Below are 21709 nucleotides of genomic sequence, written 5' to 3'. Positions count from 1 at the left end.
AGTGCTCTCCTTAATCCCCATCACCCACTTAGCCCATCCCCCCTACCCACCCCCTCCAGTAATCCTCAGTTTGTTCTCTGTATTTAAGAGTCTCTTATGGTTTGCCTCCCCCTCTGTTTTTATCTTATTTTTCCTTCCCCTCCCCTATGTTCATCTGTTTTTTTATTTCTTAAACTCCACACATAAGTGAAATCATAGAGTATTTTTCCTTCTCTGACTTATTTCCCTTAGCATAATATACTCTAGCTCCATCTACATCATTGCAAATGGCAAGATTTCATTTTTTTTGGTATGTGTGTATCACATCTTCTTTAGCAATTCATCAGTTGATGAACATATGGGTTCTTGCCATAGTTTGGCTATTGCTGATAGTGGTGCTATAAATATTGGGGTGCAGGTACCCCTTTGAATCAGTATTTTTGTGTTATCCAGATAAATACCTAGTAGTGCAATTGCTGGGTTGTAAGATAATTCTATTTTTAACTTTCTGAGGAACCTCCATACCATTTTCCAGAATTGCTGCACCAGTTCGCATTCCCACCAACAGTGTAAGAGGGTTCCCCTTTCTTTGCATCTTTGCCAACAACTATTGTTTCCTGAGTTGTTCATTTTAGCCATTCTGATAGGTGTGAAGTGGTATCTCATCATGGTTTTGATTTGTACTTCCCTGATGATCAGTGATGTTGAGCATCTTTTCTTGTGTCTGTTAGCCATTTGCTTGTCTTCTTTGGAGAAATGTCTGTTCACGTCTTCTGTCCATTTCTTAACTGGATTATTTATTTTTGGGGTGCTGAGTTTGATAAGTTCTTCATAGAACTTATCCAATATGCCTTTTGCAAATATCTTCTCCCATTCCATAGGTTGCCTTTCAGTTTTGTTGATTGTTTCCTTCACTGTACAGAAGCATTTTATCTTGATGAAGCCAAAGAGTTCATTTTTGCTTCTGTTTTCCTTGCCTCTGGAGACATGTCTAGTAAGAAGTTGCTACAGCCAAGGCCAGAGAGGTTGCTGCCTGTGTTCTCCTCTAGGATTCTGATGGTTTCCTGCATAAGTAACTTTTAAGACACCTTCTGACCCTGAAAGTCTAGGAGAAGGCATGTAATATGAGGTGCTCCCTCCCAAAGCCTCCTATACTCTCAGCACCATGACAACTACTCCCATCTTCATCTGGCCATAGCCAGAATCCTCTGAGGTCAGCAAAATAGCAGCGCTCTACATGCCAAGGCTGAGCCACTCCCCTTAGAAACTATTGAATTTCTAAGAGGCAAAGAGCAAAGTCATGTGTGTGTGTGTGTGTGTGTGTGTGTGTGTGTATTTTCTACATGCACAGAAGTATCTGAGCACACACAAAATTAGTTGAAAAAGTAGGTGCAGAGAAGGATTAAGTTTAGTGGACAAAAAAACTTTTAAAGGAGAAAAGAGGGCTCTCGCATATAGCAGAATGCTGAGTGCTGACTTATAAAGGTAGAGAAAATACTGGAGTTTGAAAATCATTGCTTTTCAACCAACATAATAAAAATTGAATCACGCTAGAATCATTAATGGATACTAAATCTAGGGGAAATTCTTGATGCAGAGTGGGATATTTGTAAAGTCTCAAAATGTCTCTCTACCACTTGCTTACTAGTTGCAGGGGAGAAATAGTCACTATACAAAATTAACTGTATAGTGAAGAAATCAGACAACACCTTGACCAAACAATCAAAATTACCATCACAAAGAGGGAGCAGACGGACACCACTGCTTCCAGGTGTGATGCCCTGAGAAGAGTACATCATTTAGGTAATATTCCTGCCAGAATATATAAAGCTTGAAACAAATCACAGGCAATACCACGCACACCAAAAATGAGGACAATTCTATTTTTTTAATAAAAGGTGGTAGTGAGGGTGACTATATTCTTCAAAAATGTCAATGTCATAAAGAAAAGTTGTTCAAGATTAAGGGAGACTACAGACACATGACACCTAAATACAATAATGATCCCAGATAAATTATGTGTTGGAGGGGGAAAAAGCTATAAAGGATATTATTTGATCAACAGAAAAAATTGAAATGTGGAACTTCAATTTGGTGAAAGTATTGTATTAAGTAAACTTTACTGGCATCAATAACTGTACTATAGTTTTAAAAGAATATCCTTATTCTTAGGAAATACATAGTAAATATTCAGGGGTAAAGAGTCATGATGTGTGCAAGCTACTCTCAAAAAGTTTGGAAAAAAATTATGTGTGTTTAAATAGATAGATGATATATAGGTAAATAGATAGGTAGGTAGGTAGATAAAGACAGAGAAAGAAAGCAAAGGCTAACACAAATGGTGTAAAAGTCAACAACAGGTAAGTGAATCTGGTAAAACAGTACACAGTGTTCTTAGTATTACTCACATTCTGTCAACTTTTCCATAAGATTGAAATTATTTCCAAATTTAAAAATAAAAAATTGTAATTGTAAAAATATGAAACCATGAAAGTAGTAAAGAAGCTATGAATGAATTTTTAAGAATAAAAAATAAAACTTCCACAAACAATCCAATTAAAAAATGGGCAAAAGGACTTAAATAGACATTTCTCCAAGAAGGATAACACAAATCGCTAACAAGCACATGTAAAGATGCTCAACATCAGTAATCATTAGGGAAATGAAAATCAAAATTACAATGAGATACCACCTCATACCCATTAGGATGACTACTATCAAAAAATGAGAAAATAAAAAGTGTTAGCAAGGTTGTGGAAAAATTGGAACCCTTATGCTTTATTGGTGGAAATGAAAAATGATACAGCTGTCATGGAAAACAGTATGAAGGTTCCTCAATAAATGAAATACAGAATTACCATATGATCCAGCATTTCCCCTTCTGGGTAAATACCCAGAACTGAAAGCATGATCTTCTGGGTAAATACAAGAACTGAAACCATGATCTCAAAGAGATATTTGTATACCCATGTTCATAGCAGTATTAATTCACAATAGCCAAAAGGTGGACACAATCCATATGTCCATCAAACATATGTGCATTCGTTTATGAATGGATAAACAAAATATGGTACATACACACAATGAAATATTATTCAGCTTTAAAAAGGAAGAAAATTCTGACACGGTTGAACCTTGAGGACATTATATAAAGTGAAATAAGCCAGTCACAAAAAACAAATACTATATGAATCCACTTATATGAGGTACCTAGAGTAGTCAAATTCACAAAGATAGAAAGTGGAATGGTGTTTGCCAGGGGCTGGTGGGAGGGAGGAATGGGGAGTTACTGTTTAATAGATATTGAGTTTGAGTTTTGCAAGATAAAAAGAGTTCTGGAGATTGGTTATACAACAATATAAATGTACTTAACAGAACTGAACTGTACACTTAAAAATGATGAAGACAGTAAATTTTATGTTGTCTTTTATCACAATTTAAAAAAAGTTCCAAGGCCAAGATAACTGCATTGATACTGATAGATGTTAGCAAAATAAAACTGCCCAAGTCTGCTGGTAAGAAACAGTAATTCCAGGGAAGAATGTCATATGTGTCTTCCAAGGATCATGATCATGTTATAAGAAACACACTGCTCCTAGGTTTCAGCACCAAGAAGAAGAAGAAGGAGGAGGAGGAGGAGGAGGGGAGGAAGGAAGGGGAGGAGGAGAAAGAGGAGGAGGAGGAGGAGGAGAAAAAAAGGAAAAAAAAAGAAAATGAAACAGATTGCAAATTTCCCAATGTTTTCCCTCTATCCACCCTTCTATTGCTGGGCACTAAAGGAACCCAGTTCTTGTTCTCTGGAAAGGACAGGCTACATAATTTGTAGGGCTCCATGCAAGATAAAATGTGAGGCCCTTTGTTCATACATAAAGAACTGTTTAAAATTTTTTTTTATTTTATGGAAAGAGAGAGCAGAGGTGAGGGGCAAAGAGAGAAGGAGAGAGAGAGAGAGAGAGAGAGAGAGAGAGAGAGAGAATCCCAAGCAGGCTCCATGCTCAGCAAGGAGCCCGATATGGGGCTTCTATCCCAAGACTCTGGGATCATGACCTGAGTTGGAATCAAGAGTCAGATGCTCAAATGACTGAGCCACCCAGGAGCTCTCATTATTAAGAATTTAAAAAAAATTTTTTTTAACGTTTATTTATTTTTGAGACAGAGAGAGACACAGCATGAACGGGGGAGGGGCAGAGAGAGAGGGAGACACAGAATCGGAAGCAAGCTCCAGGCTCTGAGCCATCAGCCCAGAGCCCGACGCGGGGCTCGAACTCGCGGACCGCGAGATCGTGACCTGAGCTGAAGTCGGGCGCTTAACCGACTGAGCCACCCAGGCGCCCCTAAGAATTTTAAAACAGTGACAGCTGAGCATTAGAAAAGCATGGGCAATGTGGGACTGCACAGGCTGTACATTCAGGAAGCTGGCCTTGATCAAATTGCACAGATAAAACAATCCATTTCAAAGCAATCCAGTGGTGTACTGGAGTCAACTCAAACCAGCTAGTGAGAGCCATTTGTCAGATTTTCAGAAATTCTGCAATAACCTGAAATCAGCCATAATGGGAACACTTACCCCAAACACTACAAATCACGGTCTCTCTCCTCTCTCTCTTTTTTGTTCTTTCTTTTTGGGATAGGGAATTGAGGGTGGAGAGTAGAGCTGGTCATTAAACATTTGCCAACACATCATTGAACCTACCTGTAAGGCTCCAAAGAATTGGTTAACATCTGAACGGGAAAATAGTTCTTCCTCTCCTTGATGCAATGACTCAGTTTCCTGGTCAACAGGAGGTGTCACTACCTGGGAGGCTGGAAATAGAATCACAGACAGTAAAACAAATATCATCTTCTGACTAGTAGTAATCCAAGGTAACCAATCATCACAAGATATTATTTTATAGGGACCTGTAGATTTGTAGTGCCATTTGCTTAAAGAGGCCTACATATATACCTAGGAAAAAAATGTGAATTTATAAATTGTTTTTCTTTATCATTGTATTTTCATTCCTTGTATTATTATATTTCATTTCTTATTATGTTTGTGTTTTTATTCTTTTTATAATGTTACTAGTTCCTTAAAATTACCATATACTGTACTAAATACTATTTCAGAATGTATGGTACTTAATGTGTCAGATAATGGCCAAGAAGAGATAACAAAGGCATTACCTCAAAAAATAAAAGCAGAACTAAGACCATAGTAAAAAAGATAAAGAAGAAAAAAAGGAAGGGAGGAAAAGAAGAAAAATCAAGAAAAAACACTCAAAAGTGGTAATTAAATAAATATGGGGTTTTTTTAATAATAAACATGTTATGTATATAAAGTTATTTCTATGGAACCATTACTAAGAATGAGCTATGTCTGTATTATGTTCATAGGAAAATATCAGCTATATTAGGTGGGAATAAAGAAAGTTATATATGATTAGCATGATTTTATTTAAATATATATGTATTTATCTATCTACACACACACACACACACACTCACAAACTGTCTCCATATAGAAGAAAGGCTACAAAAATATACTCCAGTGATTAGGTCTGGGGACTGGCCAGCAGTAGATAAACTCTATTGTCATTATTTGAATTTTAATTTAATTTTATTATAATTATGATACATTACTTTTAATAAGAAATTTAAAATACTAAAGCAAACACCAAGACTCAAGAAAACTTAGAAAAGTATCCAGGCAGTCCTTAAATAGAGCTTGTGTCCTAATCAGATACAATGGACTTTGACGTGGGGCATCTGGGTAGCTCAGTCAGTTCAATGTCCGACTTTGGCCAGGTCATGATCTCGTGTTCATGAGTTCAAGCCCTGCATTGGGCTCTGTGCTGACAGCTCAGAGCATGAAGCCTGCTTCAGATTCTGTTTCTCCCTCTCTCTCTCTGCCCCTCCCCCACTCACGCGCGCGCGCGCGCGCGCGCGCGCGCGCTCTCTCTCTCTCTCTCAAAAAATGAATAAACATTTTTAAAAAGTGGACTTTGCCTTTGGATCACATTCATTTACAGAAAAGTCTAAAATCTGCAGACCTACTATTTTTTCAGTCCTTTAGTCCTTAATCCTAAATGGCAGAATTAAGCCCAAACTCTTAGGGCTACAGAAAGTCAACACTGAAATGTTAATTGATATCTATGATATAATAATAAATATGCATTTGGTCTCTGCCCTCTTTTTCCTGGCACACAGCTCCTAAAACCCTTGGAATCTCTGAAGTGCTAAGCATCTTTTGCTATAAGATGCTAATAAGATGATTGGTGACTGGGGGCTGCTGGACAGCCTCTAGAGGCCTGTGGTCAAAGGGTTAGAACTTTCAACCCCACACTCAGACCTCTGAGAAAGGGAGAAGGCCTAGAGGTTGAATAAATCATAATGGCCAATGATTCAATCAACCATGCCTACATATGAAGCCTCCATAAAAATCTCTAACTGAAGGAGCTTGGAGAGCTTCCAGGTTGGGAAATACGTGGAGATGCTGAGAGAGTGAGCTGCCTGGAGAGGGCCTGGAAGCTTTATCTCCCTTCCCCCATACCTTGCCCTATCCGTTTCCTCCTACACGTGGCTGTTCCTGAGTCAAATATTTTTATAATATATAAGTAATCTAGTAAACTGTTTTCCTGAGTTCTGTGAGCTTTTCTAGCCAATTACTGAACCTGAGGAGGGGCTCATGGGAACCATCAGTTTGTAGCCAAGTTGGATACAAGTCGTGAGTATTCTGGGGACCCACTAACTTGTGACTGGCATCAGAAGTAGGGGGCAGTCTTAGGGCACTGAGCCTTTAGCCTAATTTAGTTAAGGTGTGTACTAACTCTGGTTACTGTCAGAATTGAATTAAATCATAGGACACCAAGTTGGTGTCTACAGAGAATTAGAGAATTGGTTGGTATAAAAAAATCATACCCATCTAGGTCAGAAGTGTTCCAGAAGTGTTGGTGTGATAATAGTAGAGGAAAACTTTTTTTTTTTTATTTTGACACCCAAAAGAGATCACACAGCAGGTAGGTTGTAGAAAAGAAAAATCAAAATTAGAATTCTTCTTCTGATATAAAGCTCAGGCTTCAAGATTCACTGAGGCATTTACTACATAAACACTAGAGTGCCTTCTCCAGAGTTCAAATATCCAAAATAATTTGACCACCTACCCTGTTCATTTTGTGTGGGGTACTAGCTACAGGAAAATGGCAATGTAATTTTAAAAAAATCTCTGCATTCAGAATTCAGTAATGATTCCAAATGTATTTTCGATATCAACTCCCTGCTTTTTATTTCTCACTTGATAACTTTGGTTAGAAGAATCATTTTTATTTTTCATAACTTTTACTTAAATTATACATTTATTCATTGCCTTATTATTGTTTGAGATTTTATAAATTTAACAACAGTATATTTTGTCCCTCAACTCATTGTGTATTTATAGAATTCTTAGAAGTTTCCTTTTAGCTAGTTTCGTTTTCAACCAAAGACATTTGCACACCAGATTAACTCACTGAACTAAAATATGGGTGTGGCATTAAAGCTACTCATGCATTTTTATTTCAGCTCTTGTTTAACACTGGAGAAACAGACCTGGAAAAACACAAATATTTACCAACCAGCTTTGACTTCCACGCTGTGCTATTACCTCCATATAATACGACAGCAATACAACCTTTATAAGACAGGATTAAAGAAAAAAACAAGGAAATAAAATTCTTCTCTGTTAGTAATTTCTGAGAATATGAACGTTTTCATGACTTTCTGACAAACATATTCATAGCAACATGTTTTACGCTATGCCAGACATGCATTTTACAGGAATTACTTCATTCAGTTCTCAAAACACTCATGAGGTAGATAGTATTATTATCCCCACTTTACAGATGGGGAAAGTGAAACACAGAAAGGCTAAGAAAAGAACCACTGAATCATTAATAAGTGGAGTCCTGGCAATCTGACTCCATAGACCTCATTCTTCATCCTTATGCTATTCTGCCTCCTTCTTTTTTGTTATTTCATTCAAAATTATTTTCTCTACTCTCGCCCCACGGATGAATGAGAAAAAGACATTTATCTAAAACTTTTCTTCATTAGAATAGAAGATCCAAGACAGCAGAAGCTTTGCTGTATACACTACTGTGTCTCCAACTTCTAAAACTCTGCCTAGTACAGAGTTCAATAAATAGTTCGCATTCAATAAATATGTCTTAAATGAGCAGATGGGGAGAGAGTTCTGGCTTTTCTAAGACAGTATCATCAGAGTGATGAGTAAACATCATTAATGATCAGTTAGTTTAAGAATTCCCATGGTCTTGTGCAAAGAACCAAGTGTAAGTAAGCTAGTTACCTTTCTCTCTCTTATATTTTTCTATCTTTCTCATAAGGTTAGGTACAACTTTTCTGCAGAGATCCTCCAGTAACATCAGATTATCTTCATCTATTAGAGCTTGTTTCTCCAGATATGCCAGGAAACTTAGAGAGGTCTGCAAGAGAATCAATGGAGTCACATTTACTTGCCCTCTGAGGATCCATTCATTCTTTAAACATTACCTGCATGGCCTCTAGTCACTAGATTTTGCAATGATGAATAAGGCAGAGTGTTTGCCCCTGAGGGGTTCAATCGTATGGGGGAAGGTGGATTACCAAGTAAAATATACAATCTATATTAATACCAAATATATGTAACTCACTACATACCAGGCAGTGCTTGCTGTACATTAACCTCAGAAACAAGCCAATGAGCCTAGATCCTATTATAATCCACATTTTAAAGATGAAATAACTGAGGTTCAATCACTTGTCCAAGGTCACAGAGCCAATAAGTGGCAGGGCTGGTATCTGTACCTGGCAGTCTGATGTCAAAGTCTCTCTTATTAACTAACCATTGAGCTAGACTGCCCGTCACTTACAGCTGTAAATGATATAATTAGATTAGGGCAGCAGCAAAACAGAAGCACCAAAGAAACAAGAGGCAAATATTTGGTATTTGAAAAGAAAAAAAAAATTTCTTAAATACTGCTGGGAAAAAAAACACAAATCAGCTAGTATTATTTTAATATTGAAATACATGTGGGGTGGAAGGTATCATATTCTTTTCAGTAAATAAGGCTTCTCAATGTATTAAGCTGGTTACGAAACATATGCAGGGACAAAATTACATTAGAGCCCACAGAAAAGAATACCTGCTTAGAAAGGAACCTCTGGACACTATCCCACTGCATACATTAAGCATCAGCAGAGTGGGAACTGGGGAGAAGTCTCCAGATATATGGAACAGTTGAATGGTTAAAAAGGGACAGTGTGTTCAGGAACACTGAGAAGGAAGCTTGAGTACAAACACTGAGTGAGAGCTAGATCATGGCTAGAACTGCGGGCTGGTATCAGACCACGCAGGAACATACAGTATATGAGGAGTTTGGGCCAAGTGTCCCACGTGTCAAGGAGTGGCAGAAGTAGTTTTTAAGGAGGACAGTAACATGAATACGTTTATTTTTAGCAGAAGTTTTGAAATAGGTTGGAGAAGGAAGTGGATTAGAGAGAAAATATTGGCAAGAGGTACTGGACCTGAGAAACATTTCTGAAATAGAATTTGGTGAGTTGTGGAGATCAGTTGGGAATGGGTGAAAAAGATGACTTCAAATGGTGGTATCACTCATTTATTCATCATTCGTCTATTCCGCATAGCAGGCTTCACAAAAGCTGCACATGGGAGAGGACTCTTTTTTTTCATTTATTTTTTTTAATGTTTATTTTTGAGAGAGAGAGAGAGAGCATGAGCAGGGAAGGGGCAGAGAGAAGGGGAGACACAGAATCTGAAGCAGGCTCCAGGCTCCGAGCTGCCAGCACAGAGCCCAATGCGGGGCTCAAACTCACAAACTGTGAGATCAGGACCTGAGCCAAAGTCAGATGCTTAAATGACTGAGCCACCCAGGCACCCCTGGGAGGGGATTCTTGAAGGATGACTATGTCTTCACTGCCAGCGTGGAAAAGGACATTCCAGGCAAAGAAAACCACATGGGAAAAGTGATGTGAAACTACAAATCTGGTTATGAGGAGGTTCATGTTGGCTTCAGTACGAGCAGTTTCATTGGAGTGGTGGAAGTTGAAGTCATATTGAAATGCATTGATATGTGACCCAGAGTTGACTTAGTGGAGAAAGAGCACATACAAACTATTCTTTCAAGAAGCTTGGCAGTAGAGGGAGGCAGGGAGAAAGAGCAATAACATAAGGATGAGGAAGGGTTACTGAGTGTGTGTGTGTATGTGTGTGTGTGTTTTCAAATGAGGCACTCAAGATGTCAACAACCAAGGAAAAGAACAGAATTGATTACTTGATTTCTGTTCTCATCTGATCAAAGAGAGATTATAATTTTTTAAGACATTCCAGAGACAGGGCTCCTGGGTGGCTCAGTCAGTTAAGCATCTGACTCTTGATTTCAGCTCAGGTCATAATCTCACAGTTCATGAGTTCAAGCCCTATACTAGGCTCTGCACTGACAGTGTGGAGCCTGCTTGGAATTCTCTCTCTCTCCCTCTCTGCCCCTTGCTCACTTGCACCCTCTCTCTCAAAAACAAATAAATAAATAAAAGAAGTGTGTGTGTGCCCCCACCTGCAGCCCTAGCACACCAATAGCTTGGCCCAGGAATAAAGCAGGAGAGAGGAGCATGTGCAGGAAGATTCATCCAGAGCTGATCAGCTGGGCAAAGGGGTCAGAAGGAATCTACCACACAAGGGTCTGTGGTAGGTCACAGGCAGATGAGCTCTCTCTGAACCTCAAAACAGAAACCCCATTTTTTTTAAACTTTCTTTTTTTTTTAAGTTTATCTCTTTTTAAGAGAGAGAGCACAGAAGGGGCAGAGAGGGAGAGAGAATCCCATGCAGGCTCCACATCATCAGTTTGGAGCCCAATGTGGACTTAAACTCATGAACTGTGAGATCATGACCCAAGCTGAAGTTGGATGCTTAACCGACTGAGCCACACAGGCACCCCGAAACCCCATTTTTGACAGCATCCTACTAAGGGTGAAGAAAAGGGACTAAGACACGATTCCAGAAGCAATGATAGAAATTCATTATAACTTCGTGGAAAATTCATTGGATGTTTGGTAAATGACACCTTCTACACACACACACACACACACACACACCACGCAATTTAAATGGAGTCTGTACTTTAAGAACACCACTCTGGTTAATACTAGCAGGAAGTGTCTGAAACCTCTTTTGTTGTGCTCCTTTGCTAAGCTAGTAGATTTGGGTGTGGTTTCCTTTACATCCAACGTCCTAAGTTGATTGCTACTCTGAGAACGGATTTCCGGACTGTTGTTTGAGTCTTTCAGCATGTGTAAAGACAGCTATTCTGCTATGAACCTGTAGAAAGTTATCAAAAAGGAGCCCTAGAACACCCTACAAAGGTCATTTCTCTAACTCTGGAGAGACTGTGTGAATTTAAAACATTTCCTTTTTTGACTGAGGGAAGTTCAGGCCCCCCCCCCCCCACCCAGCTGCTAAATAATTTATTTCAGTAACAAAAGTTTTTGCAATGGCAACTGCAGATAATGGAGTCTTATTAAGCCCCCATATAGAAACTCATCTAGCTGCTTAGAGACTGTCCTTTACATACTTCAGAAGGCTAGCCTGATCTCAAAGTCCAGTTGAGATCAACCTGGATTATCTCAGGTATATAACTCACCCACAATTCTCACATGGCAAAATAGATCTCCTTCGAAATAAAGCTGAGCTCATTTGGAACCCAAGAAGGAAGTGTGCTTTTCCTGAATCTGACCGGGTATTTCCATAGTTCTATGCCACAGCGAAATACAGTGATTTCTCCCTTTACTCCTGTACTGAATAAGAAAAGCATAAAATCATTTGGCTGCCTGAACATGGGCCTTCAATGACTTAAAAGCTAATTTAGCAGGGGGCAAAATGTTTGGAATACTTCTGGCAACCAACCACAGATGCCTGCAAGCTAAGGTCTAAAACCCATGGAGAAAGTACAAGAAGAAATACATCCCCCAGTTTTTCCTAGTAGAAAATCACGGCTTGGTGTGGAGCATATCAGGGATTCCTGCCCATCTCCTCATCCCTCATCCTGCTGTGGGGAGAATGGACTTCTGTCCATGACGCAGAGAGAAGTGTAACCACAGAGAGTGGGTTCATTTTATTTATAAATCCAGACACTAGAGAAATCACAAGAGGATGTTCCAAGCTAGGAGAAAATATTATCAGAATAATCTGGAGCACTTTCAAACTACAGGAAATCAATGTGGAGACATTCAGACTCTGAATCCAGCTGCCGATTTGCAGGAAATACAGGGGACAGAGGAGCACATTGAACTGTACCAAGCACACGCAATCAGCAAAACTCAGACTGGGGGAAATTCTACTGGCCAGGTGTCCTGGGGTTCTTCAACAGACACATTTTAAGAAAAAGAAAGGGATTGGGGGAAGGGGGTTTAACCTACAGATTAAAAGACACTCAAAAGAAATAAACTGGCCAAGACTAAACTTGACATCTAGGGATGCACAGGTAAATGATAAAGTCGTAAAGACACCTAAGAACATTGTTACCATAAAAGCCAAAACAGTGGTTTCTTCTAGCGGGTGGTAAGTAAGGGGCTGTGATTGGAACGGGACAAGTGGAGGGGTTTCTAGAACAGCTGGCAAAATTCAAATTCTTGACCTGGGTAGTGGTTTCAAGAGGATTAGCCTTATAACAATTCTTTAATCTGTATGTGTATTTTATTCATTTTTCTACACTTGTGTTTTGTTGAGGGTTTTTTTAAGAATAAAAAGATAAAAGAAAAAAGTGTAAAAAAAAAAAAAAAAAAGAAAGATATCAGAACTTCCAGAGAGTATCTAAGGGAAAAAATTAGTAGATTGTGACAAGGGGCAACAAGTATAAGAATGTTATTAGTGTATCTTTGCACAACCCCATTAGGGTGGCTTAGTTCGTCCTGCTAATCTCTCCAGTCATTCATCATAAAATCACATAAAAGCAAGGGTCCAGGCCATTTTGTCAGAAAGAGAAGGGAAAGATTGTATCATCCCATTCATTCATGCTTTCATTCAGAGCACCATTTTGTAACAGATTCTACAAGGTTCTGGAGCTATAACAATGAGTAAGACTTGGTCACCAACTCCAAGGAACCCACACCCAGCTTTTAGAAGACAGGAGCCTCCATAAGTGACTAATCAAAAGACACAGAGGGTAAAATCCCTGAGGGGTATGAAAGAGGAAAAAAAAGATCTTAAAAAACTGTAGCCTAAACAAAATGAACCTGTTCGGGTCTACAGGTCTAACACCAGGAAATATATTTAATGAATTCCTTACATAGTCCTCATTTGACCTACCCCACCCACCCACCTCCTCATTTCCTTACTGTGCCCGACACATTTCTATATGGTAAAACACAGTGGGTGCCAATAGAAGTTAACAATTTACTACCTGATTACTATGTGCCAAATACAGGCCCCTAAAGTTTTACCCACATTATTTCATCCAATTCTCCCAACAGTCCTGGAAGGAAGTAGTGTAATTATCTACACTATGACACATGAGAAAATGGAGACTCAGAAAGGTTCAATCACTTGCCCCATATCGAGGCATTAGTCACAGAACCAGGACTAGAATCCAGGCCCATCCAACACCAAAGTCAATGTTCCTAAGCACTGTATGGTATCATCTCCTACAAATATAAACCCTTCTTGAAGACCCTTTCCAGCATATTCCCAACACTGATTAAGGCAGTGCTCACAGGGGCACATGGATGGGTCTGTCAGGAAAGCGTCTGACTTTTGATTTTGGCTCAGGCCATGATATCAGAGTTTGTTGAGTTCAATCCCCAACTCAGGCTCTGTGCTGACAGCATGGAACCTGCTTGGGATTCTCAGTCTTCCTCTCTCTCTCTCTGACCTTCTCCTATTCACAATCTCTTTCTCTCTCTCTCTCAAAAATAAATAAACATTTTTTTTAAAAGGCAGCGCTCACAAATACCCCACTCTTTATGACCCACTTACCATCTGGATTTTGGGAATCGATTCCCTCATAAGGAAGACCATGTCCTTTAAGTTCTCTGAGCCGATTCCCTCTGACAGTTCGTACAGCAGGTTTCTAAGACATACATCCAGAGAGACAAGTAAAGCCTCACACTTGCAAAGGACAGCACAGTAAATTGAGTGCTTTTTTATATACATTTTCTCTCATTTGAATGATCACACCCTGTGAGCAGATAATTTCAAATCCCATTGTATAGATTCAAAACTAAAACTCTAAGCTTTAAGTGGTCTATTACATAAAGATAACATAATAAGCAGTAGAGGCAGTCCTTCTGATTCCAAGTCCAGTGCTACTTTCCATCCCACTAGGAAGATGTAAAACTCAATGTTGGCATGCCTTCCCATCTCCTGACCGCATTCTAGGAATTCAGGCTTACTTTATAGGCCCTCGTCAGAGAGGACTTGATACCATTCTATAGAGAGTCCACGGTTGAAAAAAAAAGGAAACTATCCCAACTTCTGGAGAATCTGACCACCAGAAAAGCTGAACATTCCATTCACACACTAACACCTCTGTATGCTGGAGATCTTAACCAGCGGAGTGGAAATAATGACTTCCAGAATTCCCTCACTGACTCAACTATAGCTCAGATTCTGGGAGCCACTTCAAGGAGGGAGACCTGAAGGATTCTAGTCACCCCAGCCACAAAATAACACTTCAACTCTTCCTTGGGAAGTTCTCTAATGTAGATACATCAGTGGACAATTAAAAACCGTATTGACTAAGTCCTGGTGATGTATTGTACAACATGGTGACTACAGTTAAACAACACAGGTGACCCTTGAACAACACAGGTTTTAACTGCAAGGGTCCACTTGAACTTGGATAAATACAGTACAGTACTATAGATGTATTTACTCTTCCTTATGATTTTCTTAATAACATTTCTTTTACTCTAGCTTATTCTATTTTAAGAATGCAATATATAATACATGTGACATACACAATATGTGTTAACTGTTTATGTTATCTATGGGGCTTCTGGTCAACAGTAGTAGTGAAATTGGAGGGGACTCCAAAGTTTTGCTGGATTTTTGGCTGTGTGGGGATCAGCACCTTAACCCCCCATTGTTCAAGGGTCACTGTACTGTGTTATATATTTAAAAGTTGCTAAAAAAGAAGATTCTAAAAGTTCTCACCACAAGCAAAAAAACTTTGTAACTATGTGTGGTGATGGATGTCAAACTTACTGTGGTGATCATTTCACAATATATAAATATATCCCATCATTATGTGGTATACCTAAAACTATTACAATGTTATAGGTCAATTATATCTCAATTAAAATTTTTTTTTAATTAAATGAAAAAAAATAGTGTTATCTAAGGTCTGACCCATTATAAACTTGATCCCTATATTTCACCCCTTGTGTAAAACGTCTATATTTTACCCTTCTGGGTTTCATACAAAAAGGTATGAACATTTAAAACTGGACATGGCATAAATGGTGTCCTTCCCTACCTCAGAGACACATCCCCTTTTTCATTTTGCTTATTTGGCCCGACGCATGCATTATCTCCTCTCAAATCCCCGCAATGACTCACAGGAGGAAGGGCTGTCTGGGAGTACAGAGGGTAAAAGGAAAGCACGGGCCCTGCTATGCTGAGGCAGGCTTCATTTGGCGGTGAGAAGCAAACCAAGGGAAGCCACTACCAGGCCCAGAGTTTTGCTCACCTCCCAACTTTTCATCTCATTAGTGCTGGAAGCTGAGAGATCTCCTGGTTCGGAAGCATCCAAGGAGGTAGATAAGAAAAAGATCTTAATCCCAACCTCCTTTCAAAGCCCAGTGGCCCGAATGAACACTAGCTAGATGGAAAAACCCCCCTGTCTTGATCACAGACCCCTCCTCACCTGAACAGAGAGACCCTCCTTCGGGTGGGCAGCAAACTCTCCACTTGCTCTCTGCTTTGGCGGAGGTACCGCAGCAGCGAATTCTGTTTGAGTATATAGAGGAGTTCTGCTAGGAAGAAGGGGTCTTCCTCACTCAGCAGCTCCTCTGCCAACAGATGATCAAAAATATCCGAGGCTGAGCTGGACTTCTCCAGCTTCTTGTGGGAGATCCAGTCTCGGCAGAGAAACTTCAAGCCCTCCACATCTTGGGCCTCCAGGTTTGAATCAATAATCAGAAGCTTCTCACGGAAGTTCACTTGACAATTATCATCTGAACGGAACCTCAAACTTTGACCTTGAGATGTCATGGCCAGCCTGAAAGAGACAGAGAAGTGGGGCAGCACATAAGAGAAAAAGGATCCACAGAACCCCACTTCCCCGGCCTCCTCCATGCCAGGCATTAGAATTTCCTGGAAGTGCTGAAAAATAAAAATTCCTGTGAAATTATTTCAAAAACCAATAGGCAAAAAAAAAAAAAAAAACAACCAACCTTCAACCACAGCACTTCTATGTTAACCCTTCTGGAGGTCTGGAAGGAGCTCTTTTTGGAACTCAACCTACTTTTATTTCTCCCAAATCAAAATGCCCCTGGTGGGCGCTAGTCAAAAGTGAGAATGACAAAGCACAATTTCTCCCTGTTAGAGCTCTTAATTCACTTCCACCAAATGGCAGAAATAGTGCTCAGATTTATGCCTTTCATTTTAGAAATAAAGCAGTCTCGGGTTTTATATTTCATAAGTGTCTACCAATTGAAGGATGAGGTAACACTGCTAACCATAATGGGACAGGTTTGTATCTCACAAAAAAGAGAAGCCATAATCCTAGACTCCAAAGGGTGGTTTTAAACAAGAGTTGCTCAGATCAGTGAAGGAAGTCACAAATTACCTAAATCCATATTTCTACCGGATTAGTTCATAAAGTTCATATGGTATTTTCTATACCAAATTCCATTCGAATCAAAGGAGCAATGAAGTGATAAAATTTTTCAGTGTAATATAATTCGTACTATAAGACCTCAAGGTATATACTCTCTTCTCGAAACTGAGCTATTTAGAAACAAGAAACCACTTTCTAAAGGAAGAAGAACAAAACAAAACACAATATCGATAACAAAAAATGGTTATACCTAAGTGGTATAATTACAAATAACTTTTCTTCCAGGCTCCTCTCTGAGTTTCTCAGATTTTCTGCAACAAACACACATTACTTTTGTTGTTAGAAAAAGAAAACAGAGAGGTGCCTGTCTGGTTCAGTCAGAAGAGCATGCAACTCTTCATCTAAGGGCTGTGAGAACAAACCCCACATTGGGCATAGAGCTTATTTTTAGAAAGAGAGAGCAAGAAAATAGAAAATGCTATTTTTAATGTGATCATCCATGGGGTCTTTCCTTCTAGTAGCAGCCTGTGATACCAGAAACCAAATGAATGGCTTTTTGGAGATGTCTTCCTATTCCAAGGTAGCATACGTTTGCCTTGAAGTTTCCCGAAGATTCCAATCTAGAACTTTAGTGAGTCTAACAGACTTTGTTTCCATTTGTGGACTAGCATATTTCTGCCAGTAGAAGTCTGTGTTGGAGCTTTCCTGGGACTTTTTAAACCTTCATTTTCCCTGGCATGGCTAATAAATCCCGGCAGAAACAGTGCCATTGCTGACAACGAGAGCTTTTGCAAATTTCTAAAACTGAAGGAAGGAACAAGGCTAGCGTGTAAGACCTCAGCAGGGGAAAGGTGCTAATCACATACCTTCAGATCAAATTCCGCTCGTCCTCTGGAGGTAAATGGTTCCGGGGGAAACTGCCTGAAAACAAGTTTTTAAGAAATTAAAATTCTCTGTGTAATCCACGTTCCAGGGAAGCTCCCATTTGCGCGGGAAGAGAACTCAAGACTTTCTGCCTATGCAAGTGAAAACTGGATGTCCCGGTTCGGGTAACTTGATAATTAACTTCCTGCTCACGTCATAGCTCCCTTGACGGCCTCTCCCCCTCCCTTTTCCAGGTTTAGGATAACTCTGACAAACAGCGCCTCCTAAAGGCAAGAGTTACAACTTTCCTGCCGGACAGCTAGGGATTTTCCCAGGCTAAACCAAAGACTGCTGCAAATGAACTCTTGGAAGGCACTGTTTTTAGCCTTTCCCTTGGATCACTAAGATTGGAGAATCAAAAAAAGAAAGAGAGAGAATTGGAAAAGGAGAGAAGGAGAGGATACGAGAGAAGGAGGGAAAGAAAGAAAGAAAGAAAGAAAGAAAGAAAGAAAGAAAGAAAAGAAAAGAGGAAGCAGGGAAGGAGGAAGAGAGAGGAAGGAGGGAAGGATGGAAGGAGAAAGAAAGAAGGAAAGAAAGAAAGAAAGAGAGAGAGAGAGAAAGAAAGAAAGAAAGAAAGAAAGAAAAGGAAGGAAAGAAGGAGGAATATTTTCCTCACCATCTCCTCCCCCAAACTCATTTAACCTTTAAAATAAAACCCAAAAAGCTCAAGAAAGGGTGGTCAGCCATATTAACTTTTTCTCAAAAAATTGCATGTGCAAATAAAAACATTTTTAAGACAAAAAAAGAGGGAGAGCTAGACTATAAGCCCGTTTGGAGGTATTTTCAGGGAACTCAATTAACAGCAAAGTCGATGAAATCTTTGGCCTCATAGCACATTCAATGCAGCAGGAAAGAGACTTTGGAGACATTATTTCTAAGAATAAAAACAATACCTAATACTTATATGGCAACTACCATGTGCCAGGTACTATATTTTCATTCAATCATCTCAAGTCTCTAAGATAAATACTACTAGTATGAACGCTCTTTTAAGATGTGAAAACTAAGACACAGAAAGGTTAAGTAATTTGACACAGTGAGCTAGTGGGAAAGCCATAATTTAAACCAGAAAACCTGACTCTAATTCACTATACTATAATTCAACTAATTCAAACGTGCAGAGCTCTGGGAAGAAGCACAGAATCTTAGAAAGGTATTTTATCTCTGAAAAAGAAGTAAGATTTATGATGCTTTATTAACAAATATATTAAAGTGCCATTCTCATATCCTTGGCATCATCCAGAGAATTTCTGTGTTTAAGAAAGACGAGCCCTATTACTCAACTATAAAAATGAATGAAATCTTGCCATTTGCAACGTGGATAGACCTCAAGTGTATTATGCTAAGTGAAATAAGCCAATCAGAGAAAGACAAATACCATGTGATTTTACTTACATGCAGAATCTAAAAAACAAAACAAATGAACAAACAAACAAAACAGTAACAGACTCATAGATACAGGAAACTGTTGGTTACTAGAGTGAGGGTTGGGGGGCAACCAAAATACGTGAAGGAGATTAAGAGGTAGAAACTTGCAATTATAAAATAAGTAAGTGATGGGAATGTAACATAGAGCATAGGAAATATAGTCAGTAATTTTGTAACCACTCTGTGTAGTGATAGATGGTAACTATACTTAACATGGGAATCATTTCATAATGTATAAAAATATAGAATCACTATTAGGTATACTTGAAACTAATAGGATATTGTATGTCAATTGTAGTTCAATTTTTAAAAAGCTTACAACTTGAGGGGTGCCTGGGTAGTTCAGTCGGTTAAGTGGCAGACTCTTGGTTTTGGCTCAGGTCATGATCTCACAGTTTGTGGGTTGGAACCCCGAGTTGGCTCCACACTGGCAGTGTGGAGCTTTTTGGGATTCTCTTGTTCTCCCTCTCTCTGCCTCTCCCCCCCTCAAAATAAATAAATAAACTTAAAAAAAATAAAATAAGCCTATAACTTGAAGTCTAGAGGAAGGAAGGAAGGAAGGATGTAAGAAAAGAAGGAAGGAAGGAAAGAAAAGAGAGGGGAGAAGGAGGGAGGGGGAAAGAGAGATTAAATTGCTCTGCAAGTGTGAAAACTGGAAGCAAGTGTGAAAAACCTGAATGTGGCTTGAGGAAATGATTGTGTATGACACAATAAAGTACATAAGCCCTTTCAACTTTTGTTCAACAATATTAACTATTTAGTAACCTCTTCCTAAGTGCAAAGCACTGAACTGGGCACAGTTAGGAAGAAAGTGAATACAATGCAATGTCTGCCTTCAAATAATTATGACTACTACCATTTCTTCACCTCTTCTTTTCTGATTAACTGTATAAAGTCAACATTATTAGTCCATTCAGTAGATGATGAAATCAAAGTTCAGAGATGCTAAGTATCTTGCTATCATCCCAAAGCTGTTGATCCCAAGGCTACTGCTGCCTGTAACTCCATGTGACATAATGTCTGTAAACATTGGGCAGGGCATGGTGACGCTGCCACGGGGCTTCACCTAAATGCCACAAAAGCCCCAAGGAACAAAGGATGGATCCTGACGAAGATGTCTTGGAGGAGGAGGTATTGAGCTAAGCCTGGAAAGTAGAAGTAGAATAGAGACAAATGAAGTAAAACTTAAACTTTTATCCTAGTGCTCAGTGGAAACACTCAAACCAAGTTTACAGAGGTGAGACCGTGTGCCATGTCATTTGTATTGAATATTTCATACTTCTTCCAATTTGGAACACAGTTACTGAGGACATGCTGATGGCAAGTTGATAGTAGTGGAAAGAATAAACATTTCTTACAGCATCTTTCCTGATTGGTCGCAGTCAGCTGGGTCTACATGAAGAGCTAGTCAAAACCTACATAGCCTTTTATAGCAATGGGAGTCTGCTACTACCCTGGTGACAAAGAGGAAATACTGGATTGTTTCTTTTTAGTTCTGCCTTGAGAGTGGCTGGTGGTGGCAATAGGAGGTTTTTCTTTACAACCAGGCTTTGGTCCAGGTTCTCCACCCTCAAAATTTATAAAAGGAAACTTTATAAGTGTAAAGACTCCTGAACTAAAAAATGGACACAGGTGATGGGGAAGGTAGGTGTATGAACTGGAGAAGAGCTCTGTGTCCTAAAACTTTCACTTCAACCCTGGTCCTGAGGTAGCAGGTTATTTTGATTAGCCATCCCATCACAAACTTCCAGGACCTCCACACCTTATCCACACACTCCAGACCTTGCCAGAAACAATTTTATTCATGGGAGCATGGTGAAGCCAAGCACCAAAGTGGAAGACTTTCTCTGGCAAGGATCCCAGCAGAGATCTCTAACTAGTGAACTGGCAGGAGACAAGTAAAATGTGGCCCATTTCGGATTCACTATACTACAGACTGACCTGTTTTAATATGTCCCTTTTCTTATTACAAAAGTGGTCATTAAAAAAGAGAAGGTAAACTTCCAGTATTTAATGTAGAAAAGCTGGAAAATGGAGAAACATGCAGTCACTTGTAGTCTATAACTACCTTAAAATTTTAGTATATATTCTTTCACATTTTTATGTGTATATTATTTGCCAAAAATTCAATTATGCTGTACAATTTTCTTTTTTCACTTAATAATACACATTTTTCCCATATCATTGCATAATCTTTGAAAACATGATGTATAGTGGCTACATGATATTCCCTTCCATGGATGTTCCGTATGTATTTAACCAATTTCTAATTATCAGACATCCAATTTGTTTCCAAGGTTTTGCTATTGTGAACAATGCTGCCTAGAAGATACTTATAGAGGGGTGCCTGGGTGACTCAGTCCGCTAAGCATCAGACTCCTGAGCTCCGCTCAGGTCAGGATCTTGCAGTTCCATGCAACAGAGCCCCGTGTCAGGCTCTGCGTTCACAGTGTGGAGCCTGCTTGAGACTCTGTCTCTCCCTTCTCTGCCTCTCCCCCCCAAAAAATAAGTTAATTAACATTAAAAAAAGAAGATACTTACAGACAAATCTTGGCACATTTTTTTATTATTTAAAA

General features: G+C 39.3%; 1 protein-coding gene across 3 annotated transcripts in view; it reads right to left on the bottom strand.

Moving 5' to 3' along the window:
* CASP10 (caspase 10) overlaps positions 1 to 18133 on the bottom strand; it is a 46822-nt gene extending 28689 nt beyond the window's left edge. Inside the window, exons 1-6 of one of the 3 annotated variants that reach the window (XM_053215558.1) lie at positions 17648 to 18133; positions 15867 to 16220; positions 13976 to 14069; positions 8300 to 8435; positions 4647 to 4782; positions 2838 to 2857 (exon numbers count right to left, since the gene is read on the bottom strand). In XM_053215558.1, coding sequence (XP_053071533.1) covers positions 2838 to 2857; positions 4647 to 4782; positions 8300 to 8435; positions 13976 to 14069; positions 15867 to 16213 — 733 coding nt within the window. In that variant the 5' untranslated portion in view covers positions 16214 to 16220; positions 17648 to 18133. The remainder of the gene's footprint in view (positions 1 to 2837; positions 2858 to 4646; positions 4783 to 8299; positions 8436 to 13975; positions 14070 to 15866; positions 16221 to 17647) is intronic. The other 2 variants (XR_008295524.1, XM_053215557.1) reach the window with 2 other exon arrangements.
* Positions 18134 to 21709: the final 3576 nt, after the last annotated feature.

The sequence above is a fragment of the Acinonyx jubatus genome, chromosome C1 (genome assembly GCF_027475565.1).
Source record: "Acinonyx jubatus isolate Ajub_Pintada_27869175 chromosome C1, VMU_Ajub_asm_v1.0, whole genome shotgun sequence".
In the NCBI taxonomy this organism is placed as follows: Eukaryota; Metazoa; Chordata; class Mammalia; order Carnivora; family Felidae; genus Acinonyx; species Acinonyx jubatus.
The sequence above is the reverse complement of the archived record's forward strand: the minus strand, read 5'-3'. Positions and strand labels throughout refer to the sequence as shown.